Source organism: Bos mutus, chromosome 9 (genome assembly GCF_027580195.1).
Source record: "Bos mutus isolate GX-2022 chromosome 9, NWIPB_WYAK_1.1, whole genome shotgun sequence".
Classification (NCBI taxonomy): domain Eukaryota; kingdom Metazoa; phylum Chordata; class Mammalia; order Artiodactyla; family Bovidae; genus Bos; species Bos mutus.
The window spans coordinates 69954599-69982333 of record NC_091625.1 but is presented as its reverse complement, the minus strand read 5'-3'; the positions used below and the strand labels follow the sequence as shown (position 1 = coordinate 69982333).

The 27735-nt window shown below is 35.8% G+C and overlaps 1 protein-coding gene across 1 annotated transcript in view; it reads right to left on the bottom strand.

Annotated features, from left to right (window-relative positions):
* The window catches only part of ENPP1 (ectonucleotide pyrophosphatase/phosphodiesterase 1), a 73922-nt gene that overhangs the window by 12546 nt on the left and 33641 nt on the right, over nucleotides 1-27735 (bottom strand). The window contains exons 2-20 of the mRNA XM_005907293.3: nucleotides 27585-27657; nucleotides 24823-24939; nucleotides 23636-23761; nucleotides 22695-22755; nucleotides 21600-21697; nucleotides 19658-19737; nucleotides 18684-18803; nucleotides 16164-16273; nucleotides 13584-13649; nucleotides 13207-13279; nucleotides 10959-11067; nucleotides 9632-9763; nucleotides 8133-8164; nucleotides 7236-7363; nucleotides 6198-6267; nucleotides 5176-5263; nucleotides 2840-3009; nucleotides 1960-2011; nucleotides 531-682 (exon numbers count right to left, since the gene is read on the bottom strand). Of these exons, the coding sequence (XP_005907355.2) occupies nucleotides 531-682; nucleotides 1960-2011; nucleotides 2840-3009; nucleotides 5176-5263; nucleotides 6198-6267; nucleotides 7236-7363; nucleotides 8133-8164; nucleotides 9632-9763; nucleotides 10959-11067; nucleotides 13207-13279; nucleotides 13584-13649; nucleotides 16164-16273; nucleotides 18684-18803; nucleotides 19658-19737; nucleotides 21600-21697; nucleotides 22695-22755; nucleotides 23636-23761; nucleotides 24823-24939; nucleotides 27585-27657 (1857 nt within the window). The remainder of the gene's footprint in view (nucleotides 1-530; nucleotides 683-1959; nucleotides 2012-2839; nucleotides 3010-5175; nucleotides 5264-6197; nucleotides 6268-7235; nucleotides 7364-8132; nucleotides 8165-9631; nucleotides 9764-10958; nucleotides 11068-13206; nucleotides 13280-13583; nucleotides 13650-16163; nucleotides 16274-18683; nucleotides 18804-19657; nucleotides 19738-21599; nucleotides 21698-22694; nucleotides 22756-23635; nucleotides 23762-24822; nucleotides 24940-27584; nucleotides 27658-27735) is intronic.

Sequence of the window (27735 nt, the reverse complement as noted above, 5' to 3'; positions counted from 1 at the left end):
TTAGTAATAATATAAAATAGCCAGAGAAAGAGATCTTAGTAATAATATAAAATAGCTAGGTAAAGAGATCTTAGTAATAATATAAAATAGCCACGAGAGGTAAAGAGATCTTAGTAATAATATAAAATAGCCACGCAGAGGTAAAGAGATCTTAGTAATAATATAAAATAGCCACATGATGTACAGAGATCTTAGTAATAATATAAAATAGCCACGCAGAGGTAAAGAGATCTTAGTAATAATATACAATAGCCACATGAGAGGTAAAGAGATCTTAGTAATAATATAAAATAGCCACAGAGGTAAAGAGATCTTAGTAATAATATAAAATAGCCACGCAGAGGTACAGAGATCTTAGTAATAATATAAAATAGCCACGCAGAGGTACAGAGATCTTAGTAATAATATACAATAGCCACGCAGAGGTACAGAGATCTTAGTAATAATATAAAATAGCCACGCAGAGGTACAGAGATCTTAGTAATAATATACAATAGCCACGCAGAGGTACAGAGATGACAAATACTTGCATTTCTGCCGATGGTGTAGGATGCCCAAAGGGGCATCAGGATGTCACGGCTGTAACCACTCACAAACTGGTGCTGGTAAAGCAGACAGACAGTGCTGTTCTGGAGAACTCTGGGTCTTCCATAGGGTAGAGCGCCACGCTTAATGGTCTTCTCTTGGGTCATAGGGGGAAGTGAAACCACCGTTCAAACACACTTAGTGTGCTTTGTATGGTAAGATATAATGATACACCCTCATCTGATTCCTTTCTCTACTTAATCCTATTGAAAAATTATTTGTAACTGCAAAATAAAACTACTTACAAAGAACAGAACCATAAGTAATTTAAAAGAACAAAAGGGTTCACAAGAGTGTGTGCCTATGTAGATCCTGAACTATCAATGTGATATTAAGATATCACAAGAAGATACTACATGAGATTGCTAAGGATTTCAGTAATTAGGACTTATGTTACTAAAATTCTTTAATATTATCTTTATTACCTATTTTCCAAGACATAATATCAAAAGAAAGTTTTCTGGATGATGTGTATACTCAGAAAGCAAAAATTTTAAACTGAAATTATGAGACTACCCCAAATGGAATAATAGCACATATACCATTTATTGCCCTTTTCTCAAGCATCAGATGCTTTATAGAATTCTCTGTATGTATCATTGAATTTAATTCATATGGACCCCTATAAATTGAGGCTATATACTTATTTTACAGATGAGAAAAGAGCAACTTATAGGGAACAAATACTTTTTCCATGGACATACGGTTTCTAAGCTCATATTCAAACCCATATCTACTCAGTTCCAAAGGTTGTCATTTTTCACCATGACACTTTGCCACCTTGGGGTCATCTAAAATTTCTATAATCTGTGCATTTATAGAGATTTTATAGAGAGAAGTCCAAGTCAAGAGCATGCAGAATTCACTTTTTTATTCCAGCAAGAAAAAAACTGTTAGCCAAGTAACTTAAGGATCTGAGACTGTGTCAAGGACCATCAAAGGGATACTAAATACCCACACTTCATCAGTTGTCTGCATATGCTTAATTTTCATTCAAGAGTTATGAAGAAGTGACTTTAGATAAATCAGTTTATACTACCTTATAATTAAGAACTAAGTGAAACAGAAATTTAGGTATTTTAAATGGAATCTGAGGATCTATTATTATAATATAAACCTATACATATCTTCAAAATCTCAAAATACTCCACTGAGTCCATAAAGAGTGATTCAGCTTCCAGTAACTACATTACGTACTGCTTCCACTGTAAACACCCCTTCCTTCCTTATGACTAACAGTTTGGATTGTCAAGCTAAAAAGTTCACCCAGTTCATCAGGTGGTCCTCCACCACTACCTTATTCTATTGGTTATTCTCAAACAATGACCCCAAACTAATTTTGAGCTTCACATTGTTGAGAAAAATCCTGCTTACCTTCTGCCATAGTCAGATTCAACTGTGTCTGAAAATCCACAATTGGCAAAATCTAAAAAATTAATGATACAATTTTTGAGGGTTGAAAAATGTGCCTTAATTTTGTAACAAATGACTTTTATAGCTTAAGTATTCCACCATAGAACAAAGATAAAATTATAACCATTCTGTACAAGTGAAATTATTTTTTTGAAGAAGAGGATAAAAACATAGGGATAGTAGTTGCAAAAAGACAAAATTATTAGCACAGCAGAACACAAGTCATTTAAAAATAAGAATATAACTACTGTTTATAATTCTTATCTCTACTCTTATGGTCTTTTACAAGCATAAATTAAGCCTAAAACAAAACAGAGCATAAGATGAGCTACTCAAATGTCTGCTTTTATGGACATGATCAGTTTTGTTTATAATTTGTCATATATTTTCATCTCCTTACAACAATTACATATTAAGATAGGAATAAAAATGAAGTGTAATAAATTCATTTCATCCCTCAAAATATTTTCCTCCTAAATTTAAAACAGGTTGGATGTATTTTAGAGAGGAAATACTGAGATTGGTTCATAAAAGACTTCACTGCTAGGAGGGCAGCCCGGATTCTGGGACTCAGTATATTTCAGAATTCAGCTAGAATTCTTGCAGCCTGCAGCCAAATCAAGTCTCAATACAAGGGGATTAAAAATACAGCGAGTGTAAAAACTAAGAGGGGGGAAAATAAAAAATAAAAAGGTTGGCATATGTCACTAGAGTTGAAAATACGTACATTTGCTCCCACTCACAAATTTTAATTTAATCATCATGTATTTCTGCAGCATACGCTATGCAGAAGGTGCTATAAAATCATAGCCACTGGGCTAAATATTTTCAGAATACTTACTGAGGGATCACACGAGCAGTCAAGGCTCTCCCTGGGGGCTCTTGTGAAGGGGCACTGGACCAGGGGCCGGACTTCTTTGGGATGCTTTGGAGTGTAAACAGGATTGCTTAGAAGATGATTAAGGCTTCCATGAGTCCCATTATTAGGAGCTGGTGTCAAATTCAGTAAATCTGCATAATTCCAAGAATGGTAAATAAAGATTTACTTAAGAAATTTCAAAACTAAATAGTAGTTTTGCACTATGAATTTTATTTTTTAAATCCAAATCTATATGAGTCCTTAACTCTTTACCTAAAATAAAACTAAAAATCTCTCTTTCTCAGGTTGTAGAATATTTATGATCAGGCTATTCTTGATGGAAATATTGATATGCACACTGTACTTCTCTATAAAAATCTCTAAATTTTAATGTAAACAGTAACTATAGTTATCCCCTATTCAATGTTTATTATATGCCAATCGTGCTAAATATATTTGTTGTCAATATTTGGTAGATGAATACAGAGAGACATCATTTCATCATTATTCAGTCATTAAGTCATGTCTGACTCTTCGCAACCCCATGGACTGCAGTACGCCAGGCTTCCCTATCCTTCACTATCTCCCAGAGTTTGCTCAAATTCATGTCCATTGAGTCGATGATGCCATCCAACCATTTCATCCTGTCATCCCTTCTCCTTTTGCCCTCAATCTTTCCCAGCATTAGGGTCTTGTCCAATGAGTTGGCTCTTTGCATCAGGTGGCCAAAATATTGGAGCTTTAGCATCAGTCCTTCCAGTGAGTATTCAGGGTTGATTTCCTTTATGATTGACTAGTTTGATCTGCTTGCTGCCCAAGGGACTCTCAAGAGTCTTCTCCAACACCACAGTTCCAAAGAATCAATTCTTTAGCACTCAACCTTCTTTATGGTCCAACTCTCATATCTGTACATGACTACTGGAAAAACCATAGCTTTGACTTGATGGAACTTTGTTGGCAAAGTGATGTCTCTACTTTTGAATACGCTGTTTAGATTTGCCATAGCTTTTCTTCAAAGGAGCAAGCATTTCATTGTACTTCATTTTATTACACTCCAGAGATTTTTTTTACAGTTGAAGGTCTATGACAGTCCCACATTGTGAGATGATGCTTAGCATGTTTTAGCAATAAAGTACTTTTTAATTAAAGTATGTATATTTTTCTAAACATAAGCTACTGCACACTTAATGGACTACAGTATAGTGTAAAAATAGCTTTTATATGCACTGAAAATCAAAAAAATTCATGTACTTGCTTTATTAGAGTATTCACTTTATTGCAATGGTCTAGAACTGAATTTCAATTTCTCCAAGGTGGGCTTCCCAGTTGGCACTAGTGGTAAAGAAGCTACCTGCCAATGCAGGAGAATTAGGAGATGTGGGTTCAATCCCTGGGTCAGGAAGATGCCCTGGAGGAGGAAATGGCAACCCACTCCAGTATTCTTGCCTGGAGAATCCCATGGACAGAGGGGCCTGTTGGGCTACAGTCCACAGTGTCGCAAAGAGTTGGACTTGACTGAAGCGACTTGGTACATATGCACGACTGGAATCAGCATGCTTACTTAGCTCAAGGTCTCAAGTTACTAATATAGTAGACCTGGATTCAAAATCAGCTCAGTCCAAGTCTAAGACTCATGCTGTTAATAATAATAATAGCAAACACTTACACAGTAAAGCACTTATTATATGCCAGGCACTGTTTAGACGCTTTAGGATATATTAACTCATTTAAGTATTCAGTCTCCCACTAAAAGAATTATGTCAATACTTAGGACACATTTAAGGTTTTATAAATTCTAGTACTGTTATCAGAAAAAGGAAGCAATATTTAAAATGCAATATTCAACCATAAAAGCTCTAATTTAGAAGGTATGGAGTAAACTAAGAATATAGCCAATGCGTTCTCCTCCATTTCTGCAACCTTGACATTGCCGTCCATTCAACTATTATTGCTACTAGAGGATCCACCTGTTTTTTCTACCTTTCACAACCTCCAAACTCTTTTCTCTGGCTTCCACCCTGATCTGGTTCAATTGTCATCTCATTAAGTCTAGGGCCTAGCAAAGTATCAGGCACTTACAATTTATAGACCATCTGCTCTGACTGTTATATTTTGCCACTGTGCAGCCTAGTGGAAACATCAGATAGCTATGTTTTGCATATGTTTTCAATGACTCTGGGTCAGGAAGAAGAAAGGTGGAAATATGAGGATCTTGCCTTATCATCATTTCCTGAAAGGTGCCCAATATGTGACCTACTTTTGATAATCTATTCCAGGTCTGTGTTCAGAAGGGAGAAGAGCTACCTGTTCACACTTACCACACATTAAGTTATAGACTTCAATATTTTCAAAGGAGTCAACTTCAGTGCTGTGCTTGAATCCAGGTCCATAGCCAATAAAGAGGGCCTACGTTGGCCAGAAAAGAAACTGGTCACTAAAGAGTTGGTCACTAAAAAGGTATTTTTTTGCCCATTGTACATATACAAACTGGTTATATTAAGATAAGTGGAAAAATACTGTGCCCAGTGGCCCTTCTAGGATATTATTTTAATCCCTGTTGCACATTTAATCTAAAGACATCTAAGATATCTTTCTTAACTTTATTACAATTCTGAACCTGACAATCAGAACAAAATGATGATGAAATTTTTTTTAAACTGTGAAATGGGATCTAAATCTTACTCTGCCCACCATACACCATGCTGTAGGGATAATGATATGAGTGTATTTTGAAATTTTTACAGTGCTAGGCAAATGGAAGGGATTATCTTTATTTAGAACATAAGTATGTTATCTTTCCACCTATTAATTACTGCCTTTTGTTTACTGTGAATCAACATTCTCAATGAAGTACAAATAGATGAAAAAATAATTATTAGAAATATAGTATGAAATGTGGGCTTCCCTGGTGGCTCAGTGGGAAAGAATCTGCCTGCCAATGTAGCAGACACAGGTTTGATCCCTGGGTTGGGAAGATCTCCTAGAGGAGGAAATGGCAGCCCATTCCAGAGTTCTTGCCTAGAAAATCCCATGGAAAGAGGAGCCTAGTGGGCTACAGTCCATAGGGTCATAAAGAGTTGGACACAACTGAGTGTGTGTGTGTGCGCGTGCACAGACACACACACACACACACACAAAGTGTAAGTCACACATTCAGGAAATGTAACTTTTTAAAATTCTATTAATGTTCAAAGTAAAACAGCTATATGAAAGTATGTGCCTCATTAATTCTCTTTAAAGACTCATAAGAACAGTCTACATCTTTAAGTCTAAAACTTTATATATCAGTTTTTTCTTTAGATATAAACTATAATTTTTAAAGTAGAATAGGTTTACTCACTTGCATATTCAAAAATGTATTATCAGAGCCATGGAATCCACCTCCACAATATTTCCTTTCTGAAGGATTCCTAATTGTCACATAATACGAATTAATAATGCAAAGTCCACTCATAAAGCAAAATCGACACCCATGACATTATTTCCATTAATAAAGAGCAACTATTTTTTGATAGTTAACAATTTATTTGTAAAAAGTATACCATTTAGCCTAAAGAAATGCTTGGAACATAGTAGATGTTCACTAAATATTAGTTCTCTCATGAGGATAAGGACCTTCTCTTCTTTCATATTCTTTTTCTAAACACTGAAAGCACAGTTCTCTAATAAGGGAGAGACCTTGTAATTCTGTTGACTGAATTCTGGTTTACTGTTTAGGTTTTGCTGGACAGAGGTATGTATTTATCATCTCTGGCTTCCTGGCTTCCAGGAGTTAATGATCAAGTTTGAGACATTAACAATATGCACAATCCAAATAATTTGCTGAACATACCAATAAACTGAGGTTTATTGATGGATTTAGTATAACAAGAATGAAAAAAACAGCTCTGTCTAATGAAGATGGTAATTGCTCATTATTATAACATAAAGAGCTTTTGCCAATCATTTGTTAGACTTTGAAGCTATTATTAGGCATAACCATAACATGTAGAAAAGACACAAGGCAAGTGGAACATAAGAAATAATCAAGATGGATGTGAGGGGACAGAGCAGTGGTTGTTAGCTGGAGGTGGCCCCCTCTCACCAGGGAATTGCAGCAATGCCTGCAGATATTTTTTGTTGTCACAACTATAGACAGTACTTTTTCATCTAGTCAGTAGAAGCCAGGGATGTTTTCAAATACCCCAAAACACACAGGACAGCTCCCCACCACAAAGAATTATCTGATCCCAAATGTCAATAGTCCAAGGCTGAGAGAAACTGGGACAAAGAGAATCATACTTGAAGTCTTCATATTATAACACCATTGGAAAGGACCCAATGGTCCTTTCAAGGACCTTGAATGACTAGGTTTACCTGGGAGACTGTCAGAACTTACAATGCAAGTTGCCACTGAGGATCCAAATAGAACGTCAAGTGCTCAATTCTGTCATTTTTGGCAAAATGCAAACGCTTGGGTAAGAAATGTTTCAGGTAAGGTTTGAAGTGCTGGTTTGGTTCCTGGCACTGAAATTGTAAGAGACAAAGAAAAACCATTTCCACATTTTCTAAGTGTAAACTGCTCTTGAAATTGCTTCCTAAGTCCATATGAATTTTTTTCTCCCGAATGTTTAATCAGTATGCCCAATAAGTCATAGATGCAAAAATAACTGAGTTTTCACTACTTACATAATGTATAATTTGCATATTCTCAACTATTGTATTTTCTTATTTTATAAGAAATCATAATTATTGCATAAGAGTCCTAGTCCTCAATTTAGTCCTTAGATTGAGTCACTAGTTTATATCTGTGCTACTACTGATAATCTATTTTCAAATACTCTTATAATAATTTTAAGAACTTTCTTTAAAATTGTAAGAATTTTCACCAAGTAAAAAAATGGAATATAGGTAAATCAGCACTAGGACAAAAGTTTAAGAAATCAACCTAAGAAAAACTGGTAGGAAATATATTATAATGCTAAGTGTTTGTGGTAGTATGGCTACAGGCTTTCCCTTCCTATTGTTTTCAATTATTTCTTGTACTGTCATATAAATTTAATAATGTCAATAAATAAATTCTTAAAATTTTAAAAACCTACATTATTGAGATACGTCCTTAAAGACCTTTAAAAACTACAGGGCATTTAAATGTTGGCCCAGATATCCCCCCAAAAAAGAAAATAGATTAGGTTAAAATCCTATAATCTCCCAATCAAATACTAAAACTTTCTTCTAAATATATTTTATACAAAACTAGCAACAAAACAGTAATAGGGAAAAAAAAGATACTCACAGAAAGATTTTTGGCAATGCCTTCATAATCAACTGAAGAGAGGTAAAGATAAGAATAGTTGAATGGTATGCTACCATTAAAAATAATACAAAAATATAGCACATCAGACACAAATCCATTTAAAACAATCACATACTACTTTAATAGTTTTTCTTAAGTACTAATTAAAACTTGTTATTATACAAGTTAGAGTCTATGCTTTGGGTTACTATGTCAATATATGTGTATAACAATTTTCCTGGAGGGAAATCTACTTCTCCTCACAAATACTCAACCATATCTACTGAAACATATAGCACTGCATATACCCAAACCTAATCCAACAGTGATGACTGTCAGAAAAATCTCTTTTCTCTTTCCATTTCAAAGGTAATTATAACAGAATGATAAACAAAACTGCTCTTAGTATTTTAGAATTACCAAGGATGGTAATCGAAAAGAAGGGTATAACAATCAATTCTTAACCAGGCTTGATTTTCAAAAGAATGAATATTTAAAATTTCCTGGCAGTTTGGGTATGACATGTGGTCAAGAGAGAATGTGAAATTTCTTCTTCTCTGCTCACAAAACACATTCTCATTGTTTTTTGGAATAGTTTAAGAAAGTCATTTCTGAGAACAGAAATTAGTTGCTTATAGAATTAATCATCTCAGCCAGCATTCCTCCTCATAATGGAATATTATCCTATAACACCTGTAAGTTAGTTTAATGAAATGATATTAATTAAAGTTGAATAAATGTAGCTGAAATTTTGAGTTTTTTTCCTTATAAGTAATCTTGAATCCAACAAAAGCAAAATATGAAAGTGAAAGTGTTACTCGCTCAGTTGTGTCTCTGAGACTCTTTGCGATGCCATAGACTGTAGCCCGCCAGGCTCCTCTGTCCATGGAATTCTCCAGGCAAGAATACTGGAATGGGTTGCCATTCCCTTCTCTAGGAGATCCTCCCAACCCAGGAATCGAACCTAGGTCCCCTGCATTGCAGGCAGATGCTTTACCATCTGAGCCACCAGGGAAGCCCAAGAAAAATACACATAACATAAAACTGTACCAAGCTCATCAAATAATATTCTTAGTCATGAATAACAGGTAAGTGGTTAGACTTATGTCCTCATATCCAGTCCCATAAAATCCCTTTGGGTGCAGAAGGCCAGTCCTGGATATTTAATCATGAAAAAGAAATTAATTGATCACCTTTAATTTAAAGATATGATTCAGAGGAATGTATTGTAAATATAGAGCTTTCCCAGGTACTGCAGGGGTAAAGAATTCACCTGCTAATGCAGGAGATGCAAGAGATGCAGGTTCAATCCCTGGGAAGAAGATCCCCTACAGTAGGAAATGGCAACCCACTCCAGTATTCCTTCCTGAAGAATCCTATGGACAGAGGAGCCTGGCAGGCTACAGTCTATGGGGTTACAAAGAGTCAGACACAACTGAGCACGTACACACTAGTTGTAAATATAATCATATTCAAAATTAGCACAGAGATATACTTACATGAATAGTATTTATCTGGAACATCAGAGGGTCTCAGTCGAGCTGCGGGTCCATATACAACTTTATAATCTTTAGTATCTCCCAAGTATTTATTCAGATACACATATTTCTTACAACTGCCTTGTTCCATGCCTAGGAGAAAAAAAAAATCCCCAAACATGTCGCAACCTTAATAAAAAACTTTAACATGTAGGACAGAATTTCTTTCACTTTCAGAATTAAAATCAATAAACATGAGGTCAGCACTCATGATGGGCTTCCTAGGTGGTGCTAGTGGTAAAGAACCTGCCTGTCAGTGCAGAATACTTAAAAGATGTGGGTTCGATCCCTGGGTCAGGAAGATTCCCTGGAGGAGGGCATGGCAACTCGCTCTAGTATTCCTGCTTGGAGAAACCCATGGACAGAGGAGCCTGGTGGGCTACCAGTCCATGGGGTCACAAAGAGTAGAACATGACTGAAGTGACTTAGCACACATGCAGGCAGCATTTATGATAGTTGAACATCTAACAGGTAAGACACAGAGTTTCACATATATCTACCACTTCGCTTAAAAAAAATATTTTCCCTTCTCTCCATCTAAAATTAGTTCAGTGTTTCTTATTTATGTATTACAATATTTTTATGTGAATGAGGAAGAATATCACAGTTTTAGCCTGAGTATGAAAGCACAGTTATTTTCTCAGAATCAACTAGTATATTAACTAGGAGTATAAAACACTCATCTCATTTTCAGACTGGAGGCTTCTTTAGAATACATCTTCTTAGGACTGTTTCTAGAAATAGTTTTCAATAATTATTTCTGAAGCAAACAATAATAACAACAAGAGCAAACAAAAAGAAGCTTTTTCTGATTTTCCTGTATACACATGGCTTTTACAGTCCCAAGTCTGCATACAAACATGTTTTAAAGGTCACAGTAAATAAGAGTTAGATCAAAATACTGCCAAAATTAACACATACTCCCTTTAAAAGTCAGATTTATCATTCTAGAGAAAATAGAAGAAGCACATAATAATCTGTTCAAAGTATGCCTAAAATGTTTAGAGTAGATTTACCAAAATTTAATATTGAAAAAATAACTCTCCAAGTTTCTAATGTAAGTCTTCCCCAAATCAGGAGATAAGTGCGTTGTGGTTAATAAGCTCATAGGTGTCTGTGAGTTCTGTGTTTTATTTGTATGTTATATTTAATGTAATGATTTCTAAAGATTCTCCACAAGGAATAATTAGCTATAAAAGTCAGAGGAAATAATAAAACATTAATCAATCAAGTAAACTTTTGGAAGCTCCATTTAACCTGAAAGATAAAGGATATAAACCCAGGTTACCATGATCTGAAATAAGGATGAGGTTCAAGCATCTATGCAAGTTCAGCTCCTTCAGACCATCCATCAGCATGCCAACCATGTTGTCAACCCTCTGCAAAGCTCTGATGACCTAAGAAAGGGAAACAATCTCATGTCATGCAGTTAAAAGTATTCATGGAATGCTTCTTAGAGTTCTGTGTATTTAATTTTTTAAAACTAGAACTTCTAAGAATAAAACCCATTATTTCCAAACAAACTGCATTATTTTGCATACGAATGTCACAAGGACACAGAATGGCATATGGTTTTGGCAAACTGCCTTTGGTATTTCTCTCCTCCTCTCTCCCAGCAAAATCACCTGAGGGAAATTCTTGTGCAGCTTTGCCTATAGCAAACCAGTCTAATCTTTACTTATAGTCTGTATATTTTACTCTATTACGAAACACGCTCTTTCAACATGATCTCACATTGACTGAAAGATATCCAAGTAACATGGACTGGAATTTTTAAGAATTAAGATAAAGTAAGTTTTGATGAGCCAATAATACTAGCGTTTAACCAAGTTTATAAATTAATGAATATGATTTGAAAAGTAATGGACTGAACCCTGAATGAAGATAAATCAGAAAAGCAGTTATGTTGGGAAATCTTTCAATTCAGTTCAGTTCATTCGCTCAGTCGTGTCCAACTCCCTGTGACCCCATGAACCGCAGGATGCCAGGCCTCCCTGTCCATCATCAACTCCCACAGTTCATCCAAACTTATGTCCATTGAGTCAGTGATGCCATCCAACCATCTCAGCCTCTGTCATCCCCTTCTCCTCCTGCCCTCAATCTTTCCCAGCATCAGGGTCTTTTCAAATGAGTCAGCTCTTTGCATCAGGTGACCAAAATATTAGAGTTTCAGCTTCAACATCAGTCCTTCCAATGAACACCCAGGACTGATCTCCTTTAGGATGGACTGGTTGGATCTCCTTGCAGTCCAAGGGACTCTCAAGAGTCTTCTCCAACAACACAGTTCAAAAGCATCAATTCTTCTGCACTCAGCTTTCTTTATTGTCCAACTCTCACATCCATACATGACTACTGGAAAAACCATAGCCTTCACTACATGGACCTTTGTTGACAAAGTAATGTCTCTGCTTTTGAATATGCTATCTAGGTTGGTCATAACTTTCCTTCCAAGGAGTAAGCATCTTTTATTTTCATGGCTGCAATCACCATCTGCAGTGATTTTGGAGCACCCAAAATAAAGTCAGCCACTGTTTCCACTCTTTCCCCATCTATTTGCCATGAAGTGATGGGACCGGATGCCATGATCTTCGTTTTCTGAATGTTGAGCTTTAAGCCAACTTTTTCACTTTCCTCTTTCACTTTCATCAAGAGGCTTTTTAGTTCTTCTTCACTTTCTGCCATAAGGGTGGTGTCATCTGCATATCTGAGGTTATTGGTATTTCTCCCGGCAATCTTGATTCCAGCTTGTGCTTCATCCAGCCCAGTGTTTCTCATGATGTACTCTGCATATAAGTTAAATAAGCAGGGTGACAATATACAGCCTTGACGTACTCCTTTTCCTATTTGGAACCAGTCTGTTGTTCCATGTCCAGTTCTAACTGTTGCTTCCTGACCTGCATACAGGTTTCTCAAGAGGGAAATCTTTAGTGAACAGAAAAGTAATACTGGTCTTAAAATTTATATGATCTGATCCTTTACAAAATGATCCTTAGAGTTACTTGTAGCCAAACTTACCTAGAGATGGATCTTGATAGTGAAAGAATAAAACTTATATTAGCATCTGGCCAATTGTTTAGACTAACATAAGAGGTACGGGAAACTTCCCTCAGTCTAGTGATGGCAGGACCGCACTGTCAGCCATGCATCTCCCACCTCTAAGAAAGAGCATCTCTGCTGAGCTGATGGACAAAATCAAAGCCAGGGCACACAGCATTGTTAACTACATTGAAGTCACTGGAGATAGGTTTTGCTAGAAAGAGTACAAAGGGTGGAGTGTGACAGGTCTCATTTGAAATTAAAAATGCAGAATTTAACTCATCATTTGTTCAATTCAGCACCATAGATAGTGTAAAATCAAACAGTGCTCCCAGTTCCTTTTGATTAAAGTGCATCATTGTAGTTTAATAGAAATGTCCTTAATACTCTTTCCAGAAATCATGGATTCTTATAGAATAATCAAGAAATCTGCTTCAAAGCAAGGTTCAGTTAGATGCTACCAGGTTTAATGAAAAAACCACTGATAAAAATGTACTTACTTCACTGCTGACTGGTCCATAAGAGTGACCCGAAGAATCTGGTTCTTCTAAATACAGAGTGTAAAAGTGTGGTCTAAATCAAACAGTATCAAAATGTAATATTTTATGAACACATTGTAAAACAGAATAGAAAGAATAATTCAACAAATGATAGTGAATAAAAGTTATACAGCACTGGGGTAACATTTCTAAAAGTGCTGAGAAATAATTTACATGTTTAGAATTCTTCGAAACGCGGCTATAATAGTCACTAAAAAGTTCATTTGGATGTAAAACATCATAGCCAATAGCAAATTTTTCTATCTTCTATTTAAAATATTCAGACATTTTTATAAAACAAATGAGTATTTTACGGTAGAAATTAATCATCTACATACCTTTCATCTTTAGGAAGCTGTAGCCACTTAAGAATGGCTAAAATTCTTTCTTCAAATGGTACTGAACTAAAATGAAAGATAAAATGAAACAAATATGTGACGAGTGTCAGGGTTTAAAATATCAATGTGTGTCTTACTGAAAACTGCATTCAGAGAGATTAAAACAATTCAAGACATCAAATATGTTTGAAGTAATGTAAGAGTTTCATCTGAAAACTTAAAATTGTTTTCCCGACCTAGGAACAAATATTAAGTTTTTACACATATGAAAGTTGTTGTTGTTCATTATTATTCAGTTACCCAGTCATGTCTGACTCTGCAACACCACAGACTACAGCACACCAAGCCTCCCTGCCCCTCACCATCCCCCAAAGTTTGCCCAAGTTCATGTCCACTGCATTGGTGATGCCATCCAGCCACCTCATCCTCTGATGTCCTCTTCTCCTTCTGCCCTCAATCTTTCCCAGCATCAAGGACATCAATGAGTCAGCTGTTTGCATCAGATGACCAAAATACTGGAGCTTCAGCTTCAGCATCAATCCTTCCAATGAGTATTCAGGATTGATTTCCCTTAAGATTTACTGGTTTGATCTCCTTGCTGTTAAGGGACTTTCAGGAGTCTTTTCCAGCACCACAGTTTGAAGGCATCAATTCTTTGGCATTCTGCCTTCTTTACGGTCTCATGACCACTGGGAAGACCACAGTCTTAACTATATTGGACCTTTTTTCGGCAGTGATGTCTCTGCTTTTCAACACACTGTCCAGGTTTGTAACAGCTTTCCTGCCAAGAAGCAATCATCTTCTGATTTCATGGCTGCAGTCACCATCTGCAGTGATTTTTAGAGCCCAAGAAGAGGAAATATGTCACTATTTCCACTCCCTCTTCTATTTGCCATGAAGTAATGGGGCTAGATGCCATGATCTTAAGTCTTTTTTTTTTTTTTTTTTTAACATTTAGCTTTAAACTGGCTCTTTCACTTTTATCCTTCACCCTCATCAAGAGGCTCTTTAGTTCCTGTTCACTTTCTGCCACTGGAGTGGTATCATCTGCATATCTGATGTTGTTGTTTTTCCCGCATATCTTGATTCCAGCTTGTAACTTAACTAGCCCGGCATGACTCATGATATTCTCAGAGTATAGGTTAAACAAACAGAAAGTTTGTAAAAAACAAAAATGAAAGTTGTAGTTGGGTCTAAAAATTTGCTTCCCATTTTCTACCTGAGGATTTTATTCCTGTACCTCAGAATAGGAACTGCCATGTCATGAATAACCCAACTGTCAATCAATATACTCTTTAAAGGGGACCTCTCTGGTGGCTCAGATGGTAAAGCGTCTGTGTACAATGCGGTAGACCCGGGCTCGATCCCTGGGTTGGGAAGATCCCCTGGAGAAGGAAATGGCACCCCACTCCAGTACTCTTGCCTGGAAAATCCCATGGACAGAGGAGCCTGGTAGGCCACAGTCCATGGGGTCGCAAAGAGTCGGACACGACTGAGTGACTTCACTTTCTTTTCATGAAGATGAACTCACTCATTGATGACTCTCAGTAAAATTGGGAAATGGACACTTGTTGGGCAGACAGTTCTCCAGGCAACAGTTTTTGGGTAGAATTAATGACATCTTCCTCTGGGCACAGAATTTTGTTTATAGGTCTCCATCAAAGTGCTTGCCCAACCCCAAGTACGCTAGGTTGTTCCTTGAGAAGGTTTCTATCAGAACTTGAGAGGCCAGAGAACATGTACCACTAGTCTGCAAAATTCTCCAGGTCTAAGACAGTGCCTGGTGCAGAGAATCTCAATTACCACCTATGGAATGAAATTAATGGCAAATAACAAGGTGCTCACATGAACCACAGAGAATCAACAGTAGCCTAAGGTTACAAAAGAAAATACGCATTTCTTGTTTGGAATTTATGAACTTTCCCTTTCGTCCCTCAAATACACTATCGTATTGGTTTTATGACATAAATTCCCCAAGTATAAGCCAAATTATTTTGCTAGTCTCACTAAAAGAATCCGAAGGGAGTCTTCCAGGAAAAAAGTCGTGTGTTTTGGTTTTTTTTGCCCCACAATACCACACGGATTTTGATATCACAGGGAGATTACTCTAATCAGTTCCACTATAGATGGAATGTTTAAAAAAGTAATTTGAAAATGCAAATCTAGAGGTGCCATTAATATCTTCTTTCAAATAGTATTTCTGGACACCAAAGGGTCACTCCTACCTATGTCCCTTTAATACTTTCAGCTCCTTCTCCTAGTTCTTTCTTCCTGGAGTGAAAATATTCAGGACCCCTACTTTCACCAGGACTTCAATTCTTATTCCTATCCAAAGATCTGAACACAAACTCCAACATGTTACCACCAGTGCTTTCTAGAAAAACTCCAGAAAAAAAAAAAAAAAACACCTCATCTAGTTTTACTATCTACCATCCATTTAAAACTCTTTGAAATAGAGTTCTTATTTTGATAGGTCTCATTTTTCAGATAACATATCATTCAAATGCTAGAACTCAGGCTGTGATAAGAAAATAAACTGTTCTGTGTTATAGGTCCTAGAAAAAGTACAGTTATACATACACATTATAGATTTTATAGATGTCCGGGAAAATTCCATTGATTTTCACATCTGATCCTGGCCAAAAAAATGTGCCTGTCTTCAGGCCTTGATATTTAGCTGTCAGCCAAATCTGGAGAAGACAGAGAAGGAAAATTAGGAAACTATGTAAGCACTGATTTCTTAGGAAACTGTGTTCACACAACTGCCAATGCTTTCGTCTCAAATGCTAGAAAGTTTTGATGTCAATAAGCTCCAGCAGTTAAGACTACAAAACAACCATGAAATGTGACTTTGAACAGCAGCAAAAAGAAATTAAATAATCAGAAATTAAATTAACTTAAAGAATATAAACAATTGGTAACTCCTGCAACTTTTATAGACTTGCTTCTACTTAATACGCTTCTGTTAAAAGAAAAAAAAAATCACAAGAAAAGAAAAATTCACAAATATACATATCTTTAACTTATTGACATATTTTGCTTATGTAACTTAATATTTATTGAGCACTTATTATTGCCAGTTACAGTTCTAAATGGTACTCGTATAAGCAACTTAGATTATTAATAATCATCACAATAATTCTATGAGGTAGTTAACAGAATTATATACAGTACAGAAAACTTAGGCACAGAAAGATTACTTTGCCCAAAATTCATGATTTTAAATGTCAGAGCTAAAAATCTGAAATTATAACTTGCAAATTAACATCATTCTCTTTTCCTCCTAAAGAGATATCAGATCAGATCAGATCAGTTGCTCAGTCGTGTCCGACTCTTTGTGACCCCATGAATCGCAGCATGCCAGGCCTCCCTGTCCATCACCAGCTCCCAGAGTTCACTCAGACTCACGTCTATCGAGTCAGTGATGCCATCCAGCCATCTCATCCTCTGTCATCCCCTTCTCCTCCTGCCCCCAATCCCTCCCAGCATCAGAGTCTTTTCCAATGAGTCAATTCTTCACATGAGGTGGCCAAAGTACTGGAGTTTCAGCTTTAGCATCATACCTTCCAAAGAAATCCCAGGGATGATCTCCTTTAGAATGGACTGGTTGGATCTCCTTGCAGTCCAAGGGACTCTCAAGAGTCTTCTCCAACACCACAGTTCAAAAGCATCAATTCTTCGGCACTCAGCCTTCTTCACAGTCCAACTCTCACATTCACACATGACCACAGGAAAAACCATAGCCTTGACTAGACGGACCTTTGTTGGCAAAGTAATGTCTCTGCTTTTGAATATGCTATCTAGGTTGGTCATAACTTTCCTTCCAAGGAGTAAGCGTCTTTTAATTTCATGGCTGCAGTCACCATCTGCACTGATTTTGGAGCCCAGAAAAATAAAGTCTGACACTGTTTCCACTGTTTCCCCATCTATTTCCCATGAAGTGATGGGACTGGATGCCATGATCTTTGTTTTCTGAATGTTGAGCTTTAGGCCAACTTTTTCACTCTCCACTTTCACCTTCATCAAGAGGCTTTTGAATTCCTCTTCACCTTCTGCCATAAGGGTGATGTCATCTGCATATCTGAGGTTATTGATATTTCTCCCGGCAATCTTGATTCCAGCTTGTGTTTCTTTCAGCCCAGCGTTTCTCATGATGTACTCTGCATATAAGTTAAATAAACAGGGTGACAATATACAGCCTTGACGAACTCCTTTTTCTATTTGGAACCAGTCTGTTGTTCCATGTCCAGTTCTAACTGTTGCTTCCTGACCTGCATACAAATTTCTCAAGAGGCAGATCAGGTGTTCTGGTATTTCCATCTCTTTCAGAATTTTCCACAGTTTATTGTGATCCACACAGTCCAAGGCTTTGGCATAGTCAATAAAGCAGAAATAGATGTTTTTCTGGAACTCTCTTGCTTTTTCCATGATCCAGCGGATGTTGGCAATTTGATCTCTGGTTCCTCTGCCTTTTCTAAAACCAGCTTGAACATCAGGAAGTTCACGGTTCACATATTGCTGAAGCCTGGCTTGGAGAATTTTGAGCATTACTTTACTAGCGTATGAGATGAGTGCAATTGTGCGGTAGTTTGAGCATTCTTTGGCATTGCCTTTCTTTGGGATTGGAATGAAAACTGACCTTTTCGAGATATCAAGACTATTCAAATAGACCTTTTAGAATTGTTGCGGCTATTTTTAAAAATTGAAAAGGAGAACACATCTAAATCACAATCAGGGAGAATCTTCTAAGTCAGCAAATGCAGACAGTCATAGTTTACTCCTGAAGAAACAATTAGCTTTGTGTAGATCAAAATATTACCCCCAGATTACTGCTCTTTGCTACTAGGACAAAAAGGTATCCTTAAGCAGAAAATAAAACTGGCTCAGAATAACCTGAACCCTACTCTGGAATAAAATATACAAAGATATAAACTATATTTAGAGTTATCTGCATTTACCTTTATTTGCATAAGGATTACACAAACACAGTAGAGTAAATAGGTTCTTAAAAACTCCAGGGGATCTGTCATTTTACTCTGATAGAAACAGATGAGAATAATAAAAAATAATTTTAATAGCTAAATTAAATAAACAACTCACTGGTTCTCCTTTGTACCACTCTGGGTTAAATTTCTCTTTGTTTTTAAGTGCAAAGTTAGCGTTCATTTGGGGATCATATATATTATTGTCAATGATGCCATGGGATTCCGGATAAAGTCCCTAAAATATATAAAATACAAGTTTTATGCAAGTTGTGAGTTTTTAATGTTAAGGTTACAGAACAAAATCATCAGAGAGAAATACACAACTGAAGCTACAAGGAACTTAACCTAGCTTAAGAAGAGAAGAACAAAACACTGCATATGATCAAAATACAACCAACTGCTTAAGGTTTTATGTAGTACTTGTGTTTTAATTTATGTAATAGGAGAAAATACATTAGGAATGGTAGCAGCCTCTTAATTTTGAAAAAAGTACTGAGATGTCCTTTTGGATTGCTCAGTGAAAAATTTCTGCATAACAGAATCCTTTTTGATTGGGTTCAAGAATAGCTTGTACCAATATAAGTCAAAGTATTAATTCTGTGGCCTTGAGGCCTAATGAATTCTACATTTTTTTTTTCTGGATCCAAATTAAATCTGAAAGTGAAGCAAAAAGAGAGGTGTAATCACATCTAGAGTCAGGTAAAGTGGTTTGCTTAGACTCAAACATTGAAATGATTGGAAAGACGGCTGAGGACCTGTGAGTGCAATCTGGGGCTCAAATAAAGTAAGTTAAAAACTAATCAGAAAGAACAGAACTTAAGAATCTTAAAGGGAATTAAGAAATCATTTCTTGGGGTCTTCAATCACCTCTTTTCACATATGGGAAATGGAGACCCAGAAGGTAAGGTGACTTTCCAAGGTCACAACGCGTTAGTAGAAGAATAAGAACCAGAACCTCAGTTTTCCTGCTTAACTATACATGAAAAAGAAGTTATTTTTTTCTGATCTGAAATCTGATTATTCTCTTGAAAAATGTTATATTTACATCTCACTTTTGTGAACATATAAAAATTGAAATGCAGAGCTTACTGTGACAATGCTGTAGTGATTGGGGAAAGTTTTTGTTGGATATACTGGTCTCATGTTTTTAGTATATGTCCCACAGGTTTCTACAAGGGGAAAAAAAGATTGTTATTAAATACAACTGACAATCTGTTTCCTTCATTTAGTGTTGGTACCACAGACTTCTGAGTAGTACTAAAACATGAATCCAGAAGGGATTTACAACCATATAAAAATTCAGGGTGAATTACAAAGCAACATTGTAGATTCAAACTCAATGCTGAAAGCTAGTTTTTCTTCTTAGTTAAAAAAAATTAAAATAATTAATCCAATGGAATATTTACCCCATACTTACTAATAACAATACTAATAATATTATGGTCCAGATGGACCATAATGATGCTTGCTAGATCTTTGCTATTACTTGGTGATAACATATCTAAATACAAGATGTAGTTTTTAAAAAAAACAAACAGCCAAAACAAAACTACAAACATCCACAGTAGCTAACTCAGCAAAATGAAAACAAGAATGAAGCAGTAGCTAGGAGGACAGTGTCCCACCCCAAAGTCCAAACCAGTTAACTCTAGACAAATTCAACACTGCTTTAATGATTAAAGGTATCTTCTGGCTTCAAGTATTAATACAAGAAGGACAGAGTCAAACTGTTCCTGATTTAGCCCTAGTGTCACATCCTTTGTCTGCCTCTACGATGGAGGGAATATATAACTAATGATTCTAGCATTTCAATACCTCATACCTGAAAGTGTTCCTCAGGCTGGTACATGTCTCTCTATCTCACTGCATTCCAAACAGTTCAGAATTACAGGCTACACTTCCTAATTACCCAAAGCAAGGACTTAAGTTAACTATGCATTGAGTTCCTTTCAACTTCACATATAGGTACCTAAGGCTCCTTAATTCTGAACTCAGGATATTGTATTTGATGCTATGGAAACCAACTTTCCTCCTGATGATAACAAAGGGCCAGACGCAAGCTTCAAAGCCCATGAGCCTAGCTGATAAAACAGAGTCTTTCTTGTCCATGTAAGCTCTTTCCTAAAGACTTTTATGTCAAATGATTATTTATAAAAACTTTCTTCCCAGTAGAAATTAAAAATTGAAATTTTTAGAAGTTCCCCAAATATCAGTTTCTTACAAAAGAAGTACAATAAATGTACCTATGTGATTATGGAGAGTGATTTTGACATTCAAATATTCAAGTCCAGTAAATAATGTCCCAGAACTCCAGAAGAACACTAAAATAGTGAATTTACTTATCTCCATTTCAGTCCAGTATTACACTGTGGCTATTTAAATACTGATCACTGATAACAAGCAATGTTCTTCAGCTTTTATACCCATATTTAATTTTTTATTTTTTCAATAACAACGATACGAGTGATAACCATATTACTGGTGGTTAATGTGATTTAAAACTTTTGCATTCGTACTAAGAGAAGACTATTCTACTACTGCATTACTAACATATAATAATCATTTAATTAAGGCTTTAATTGAGATAAAGAAATTGGAAGGATGCCTCATGATACTAAAGGATAAATAACAAGTAAATATTCTATGTCTGCACTACTAGATTCATATAAGAAATACCTTCAGTCTTTGAAATTCTACTTTAAGATGTAGTCATATTAGATAAATAAATATATAAATAGTTTGTCCACAAAATGAATCCAAAAGTCTAAGAAAAAAAAAAGTATGCCTTATCCTTAACATCTGTAACCAAGGGATAAAAATCCTAAGATAATCATTATTATCTTAGAGTTGTTTAAAAGGCAGTTTTAGAACAATTATAATATTAAAGACTAGGTCCTTATCACTAGGGTTTAACTCTTTTACAACAGAGAAGTTTGGTAAAACAGATTCTGCTGTATTTTTCAAAAAAGAGACTGCCTCCTCAGTCTACTGACACTGTGACACTCCAATAGTATACTCTGAAGTTACTCACTCAGCTTGCTAATAACAGGAAGAAGTCCACCCCAAGTGTGCAAATATTCTGCCCTGAAACCATCCAAAGAAAATAAGAGGGTAGGAGGTGTTTCAAACCTGGGTAATGAGAAAGAAAGAAAAAAAATGTGTAAAGAAGAAAGAAGACACAGATCCAGTGAACATTTTCCACTGAGATAGGGATGTAATCTAAGGTAAACTAACAAGCTCAACAAGCATCTTTATAAAGAATATTTTAGAAGTGTCTATATTCATATTATGATTTTGTATTTCATCATGTACATTATCAAATAGTCCTGATTGAGCACTCACACCATTGTGAGGTACCATACAGAGACCATCATTTATGGTCCCTGCTAGTCCAAAAGCTAGATGAAATGCAACCAAAATGCAATATTTCTCCAACTTGCAAGAGAATAAATATTAACAAACAGCATATTCTAAATTGTGTTCGTTTCTACCAGGACAGCTTTATAATGTTTAACAGTTTGGAAAAATCATTATTTTAAACATATATTTCTGAAGATTAATAATTCAAATTATATGTCTCAAGTGGAACAAAGATAAACATGTCTAACTGTCATCAAATTTCCACTTTTCGAATTCTACACAAACCATTCCTGATGACCTTAGAAACATAAGGTATTGTATAAAACACTTTAGACAAAAAATATAAAATACAAATTATAAAAACTATGTAACATCTCATAGACATGTTATCCTGAAAATATATAAGTTAATCAAAAATTTTTTTTAAAAAGTTGTAATTTGTTATAAGTTCAACTTGAAAAACTTCAAATGAAAGTAAAGATCCTTTTTTCCTAAGAAGGAAAACAAATTCTTCCACCCAACACTCATGAACATTAAATATTCATAACCTCTCTTTTTTTTTTTTCCAGTTTCTAGACCAGGAGTGGGAAGTGGGGGGTGAGGGTCATGTCATAATCACTTCTATACCACCAAGGCCAAAAGAAGGCCTAACTAAAAATAATATTGAACCAATGAATAATTATTATTATTTTTATTTTTTCAATTTGGAAAGAAAGAATGATACTTCTATAAAAGAAAACATGAGTATCTCAGAGTATAATCTTACCCTGCTGGACACTGTGGTTCATCAATGCTGTCACATTCTTCTTCAGCCCAACTTTTCTCCCCTAAAATATTTTCAAGAAGTACAGTGAGTTGAACACATTCAACAGAAACAATGGTCATGATGTTTGTGAGACACATTAGGACACGTTCCCCCCAAAAAACAAAAAAGTTAACAGATACATAGATCATGTTGGGTGTGATTCTCAGGGAATAGAACAAATAGAAGTTATTCTATTTCAAAATAAGAGTTAGTTGATATCACGAATTAAAGAATGAGTTTATAATTGCAAGACTAAAACACATTGCTGTATTTGTGAGAACTTGAAGGCACATTTCCCATTTTCAAATTGTCATTAATAATATTTTCAACCAAAATTTATAACCCTACTTCTATCCACTGACAGAATCTTCTGCCTTAGTTCCTCTCATACAGTCAAGTTCTGTCAAAGAATTTCAAGGAACCCTGCAACACCTAGGCAAGACATCATAGTAACACCAGCTTACACAGAATCTTAGGCACTAACTTCTCTCAACATCAGGCAGACACTGTCCTCGTTTACTATGAAAGAACCTGCTACATAGTCAGCCAAGACAGTGAAGTGATTGTTCCACAAATACAGCATTAAATATGCAGCTAATATCAAAATAACATGAGGGTGTAGTAGCAGCAGAGTGTATGACTATGGATAAAAAAGACTAGCCGTGTGTAGACAATCATGATTATTAGGCTGGGTGATACAAGCTTTATTACATAGTCTCTCTATTCAGGTATATATGTTTGAAACTTTCTCCAATAAAATGCTTTTAAAATATTTTTTCAGCCAATATGGTTTGTCAATAACTATGACTTCTACTGTAAAAAGTACACCCATGCTAACCCCCTCTGAGACCTAGGAAGATGTCAGCCTGTGTCTGAACCTGGTGACGGCACAACCTCCTGACCTCGGCACACGGATCCGTGGTTGATACAACAGTCTCCCTTGTCCTTGCAGTCATCTGAACAGGAGCAAAGGCTTCGGGACAACCTTTTCTCACCACACCTGAATTTGGTGCAAGTCCATATCCGTTCTAGAAACAAATGTCAACATAACACGTTTTATGGTCCAAATTCAACATGTCCAAAATGAACACAGAATTGTCTTCTAGAATGTGATCTATGAGAGATGATGGACCATTTCTTAACCCTCAGTGACTCATAGAACTTTCCACCACAGTGGTCAATGTGAACTAACAGAAAATATGCAGGCAACAATTATTATTTCACTAAAAATCCAGAATCTCAGCATTTTAAAATGTAAATGCTGAATGAGAAGGACTATATGTATTAATATACGTATGGCTGATCATTTTGCTGTAAGGTAGAAACTAACAAAACATTGTAAAGCAATTATACTCCAATAAAAATTAATTCAGAAAATAAAAAATAAAATGTAAACAGACATAACTTTTATTATACAACTCCCATGTCAATCTTGGCTTATTCCACCAGTCATTGCCAGAGTTCTCCAAATTTATCTAAATCTGGTTCACTCTCATTTAAATGTTATTATTGCATGGGCTTCCCTGGTGGTTCAGAAGGTAAAGAATCTGCCTGCAATGCAGGAAACCTGGGTTCAATCGCTGGGTCAGGAAGATCCCCTGAAGAAGGGAATGGCAACCCACTCCAGTATTCTTGCCTGGAAAATTCCATGGACTGAGAAGCCTGGCAGGTTAAAGTCCAAAGAGTTGGATATGACTGAGTGACAAACACTTTCACTTTCATAGGTAAAGAAGATCAAATCAAACTTTTCACAGTCTGATAGTTTTATTTTAAAGTTTAAGTGGACATCTTAATAACTCTCTCTTTAATAAGCCCATAACAGAAAGAGTCATATATTTTTAATCAGCCTTTTGAACTTAGGTGAAATGCAAATTAGACTATATAGGTTGTCAGCAAACATTGAAATCCAGCATGGTGCTGCCATCCATAAAATTTTTAACAAAGGCAAGGTATGTAAATTTTGTTTGTGTCAGGAAATATAAAGGACAAATTTTTTAAAATCTCAAGTGGGTTAGGTAAATCACATACCTAAAACATGCAGAACTTTCCTTTGCTCTTTTACCCCATCTTTTTACCTGCAGATTTTTACCTGGTTCTATACACGTTTCCTGGTAATCTAGACAGCAATTTCCAAGGTCAACACAAGCAGCATCACAGCGGCAGTTTCCAAATGTTCTCTCAAAACAGCGACCCTTGCAACTTTTAACTGAAAATATCGAATGAGTTAGATGTTTCTAATCATTATATAATTACAAAGCAAATATCAACTAATATATCCTAAGTTTGGTATTGAGTAGGTTTAAATATTATTTTAGAAAATACAGATGGGATGGGCAAAAAGTTAACCAAGAATCTTTTCTCAAATACCTATAGAAAGTGATGCAAACAGAAGGCAGTAACCTTACGTATCGAGTTTGCAATTTTATCTCTTGCCATAGAAACAAAAGATAATTTTTTTCTTTTATATAGTATAAATCCTACAGGGGCTAATGAAACTTAAAATTACATATAGAATATTAAATAAAGGAAAAATAAGAAGAGCATGTTCTGAATATTTTATGTGAGGTTCTCTAAAAACTGATAATCTCTGAAAACTTCGTGATGGAAAAGAATACCTGACTTAGGTCACCCTCAGTCTGGTGTAAAGAAGTAACGTGTTTGTGCAGAACATGTTCTGCAAGACTCATTTCCCACCACACTGGATTTGTCCAGTGCACCTTCAGATCCAGCCTGGCTCCCTCTGAGAAGCTTTCCCAAACTCCCCAGTCTAGATGCTTTTTCCATTTTTTTAAAGTTTATATGAAACCTTATCCTCCCTTTCAGTCACTTAATTTCATTTGTAACTAGATCATTTGGTTAATAACCCAGTCTCAACCTGGACCACAAACTTCTTAGGAACAAAGACCACACCTGGATGCTGCCCGGCACACTGTACCCGGGTATCCAGCAAGAGCCTTGACTACAGTTGGTACTAATAAGTTTTAGTTAAATGGACAAATGTCAGACGTGGAAGGAAAACACTTTGCACTAAAAACAACTTTACAAGACAAGGAGAACGAATGTATGGACACCAAGAGGGGGAGGAGGGCTGAGATGAACTGGGAGATTGGGACTGACATACACTATTAACTATGAATAAAATAGATAACTAATGAGAACCCACTGTATAGCTCAGGGAACTCTACTGAGTCTGTGGTGACCTAAATGGAACGGAAATCCAAAAAAGAGGGGGCATATGTATAGCTGACTTACTTTGCTGTACAGTAGAAACAAACACAACACTGCAAAGCAACTATACTCCAATAAAAATTAATTTTAAAAATTTACACTGTAACTCTTTACTAGCTATCAAGAATCATCTAGATTGAATAAAAAATAAATCAGGATGGTAAGAAAAACAATCCACTTGTAGAATAATGAAGTCCAAAAGAAAAAAAAAAAAAAAAGGAATAATCCTTGCTCTTGGTTGTAATGCTCCTCTGACCCAAGAAGACACCGTCACAGAATTTAACTCATTTGATACCAGGAAATGAAGCAATTTTAAAAACATGAAATGACAATAATAATTTCTAGGGTCAAAAACACGAACTTTCCTGATCCCAGGAGGGAAAACTATTATAATAATAGCTATTACTTAGAGATCATTAGTATGCTTCCATTAACTTAAAAAAGAAAATGTATTTCACCTTGAGTTTAGATTAAAATTGCTGTTTTCAATCACTCAGTTTTATTTTTATGTGCCAAACTAAACTCAAAGTGAATGAATTACTGCTTAAAGGCTACATAGGTGAACACTACAATATGTAGCTTCTTAATTTTACTAAATGCTGATATGCTTGCTCTGAATTGTTGCTGACTAAATATATAAAATTACTACATTTCATTCATTTTAAAAATAAATGACAGCTTAACAATCACTAAATTTTTTCAAAAAATGACTAATAGTATAATTATGGAATAACTGAATAGAAGGATTTGTTCAGTTTTCAAAACTGAATTCCTTAGGAATTCATCAGTGATTTAAAAGGAAGACCATCAATGATTTAAAAGGAGCAAAAATAAAAAACTACTTCAAATCCAAAATATGACTGCTACAATGTATTATGATTCAAAGTTTTATTATTTATAGTGATCTTTCCATGCTGGCGAGATTTCTGAACTTCATAAAATGAAAAATGTAAGTAACAGCTTAAAAATATCACTATTGTTTTGAAATGACTGCACTTCTAAAAGACTTACAAGCATGTAAGGATGTTTCCAGCTGCCCAGGCATGCTGTTTACCTAGTAACCTCAGGACTGCTCCAGCACCTAATGCCTTAGGGACAAAAAGTAGGAGTCCCTGGAGGAAGTCAGGGAGAGAGGCTCACAGAGCCCAGCACAAGAACCTGTCATCCATGTCTTCTTGTTTGTATCTTTGTTCTTTTTTGTTGTTTTGAGGTTTTTTACTTTTTTTTTTTTTTTTTTTGGTCATAGCCCCTCTCTGTTGTTTTGGGATGAAGTTTTGCAAGTAGATAGTATACAGCTAAAATAATAAAAGATCTTCAAGATAAATGTTCAAACTGGCATCAAATTTGCAATATCTATGGAGCACTCACCTCTAGAGGTAGAAATGGCAACCCACTCCAGTATTCTTGCCAGGAAAATCCCATGGACAGAGGAGCCTGGTGGGCTACAGTCCATGGGATCGCCAAAAGGTTGGACACAACTGAGCATGCACACATATGCATGGAGTACTCAAGGGATGAGGACGTAACTATTGTCTCAATCACATTCTCAAGAAGGCCATTACCCACACCTGCGCGGGGCACATACATCACACCCATGCACACATGAATTAGTATACTACTTACTTTCTTTGGCACAGCTTGGTTTCAACCCAAATATACAACCAAGGATTGTTGTTAACACACAGACTGACAATACCTGTCAGGAGAAAAAAGAAAATGATGTAGTTTCAAAGCCCTTTTATTTCTTCAAATGTTTCATTTCTTTAAATGCTTC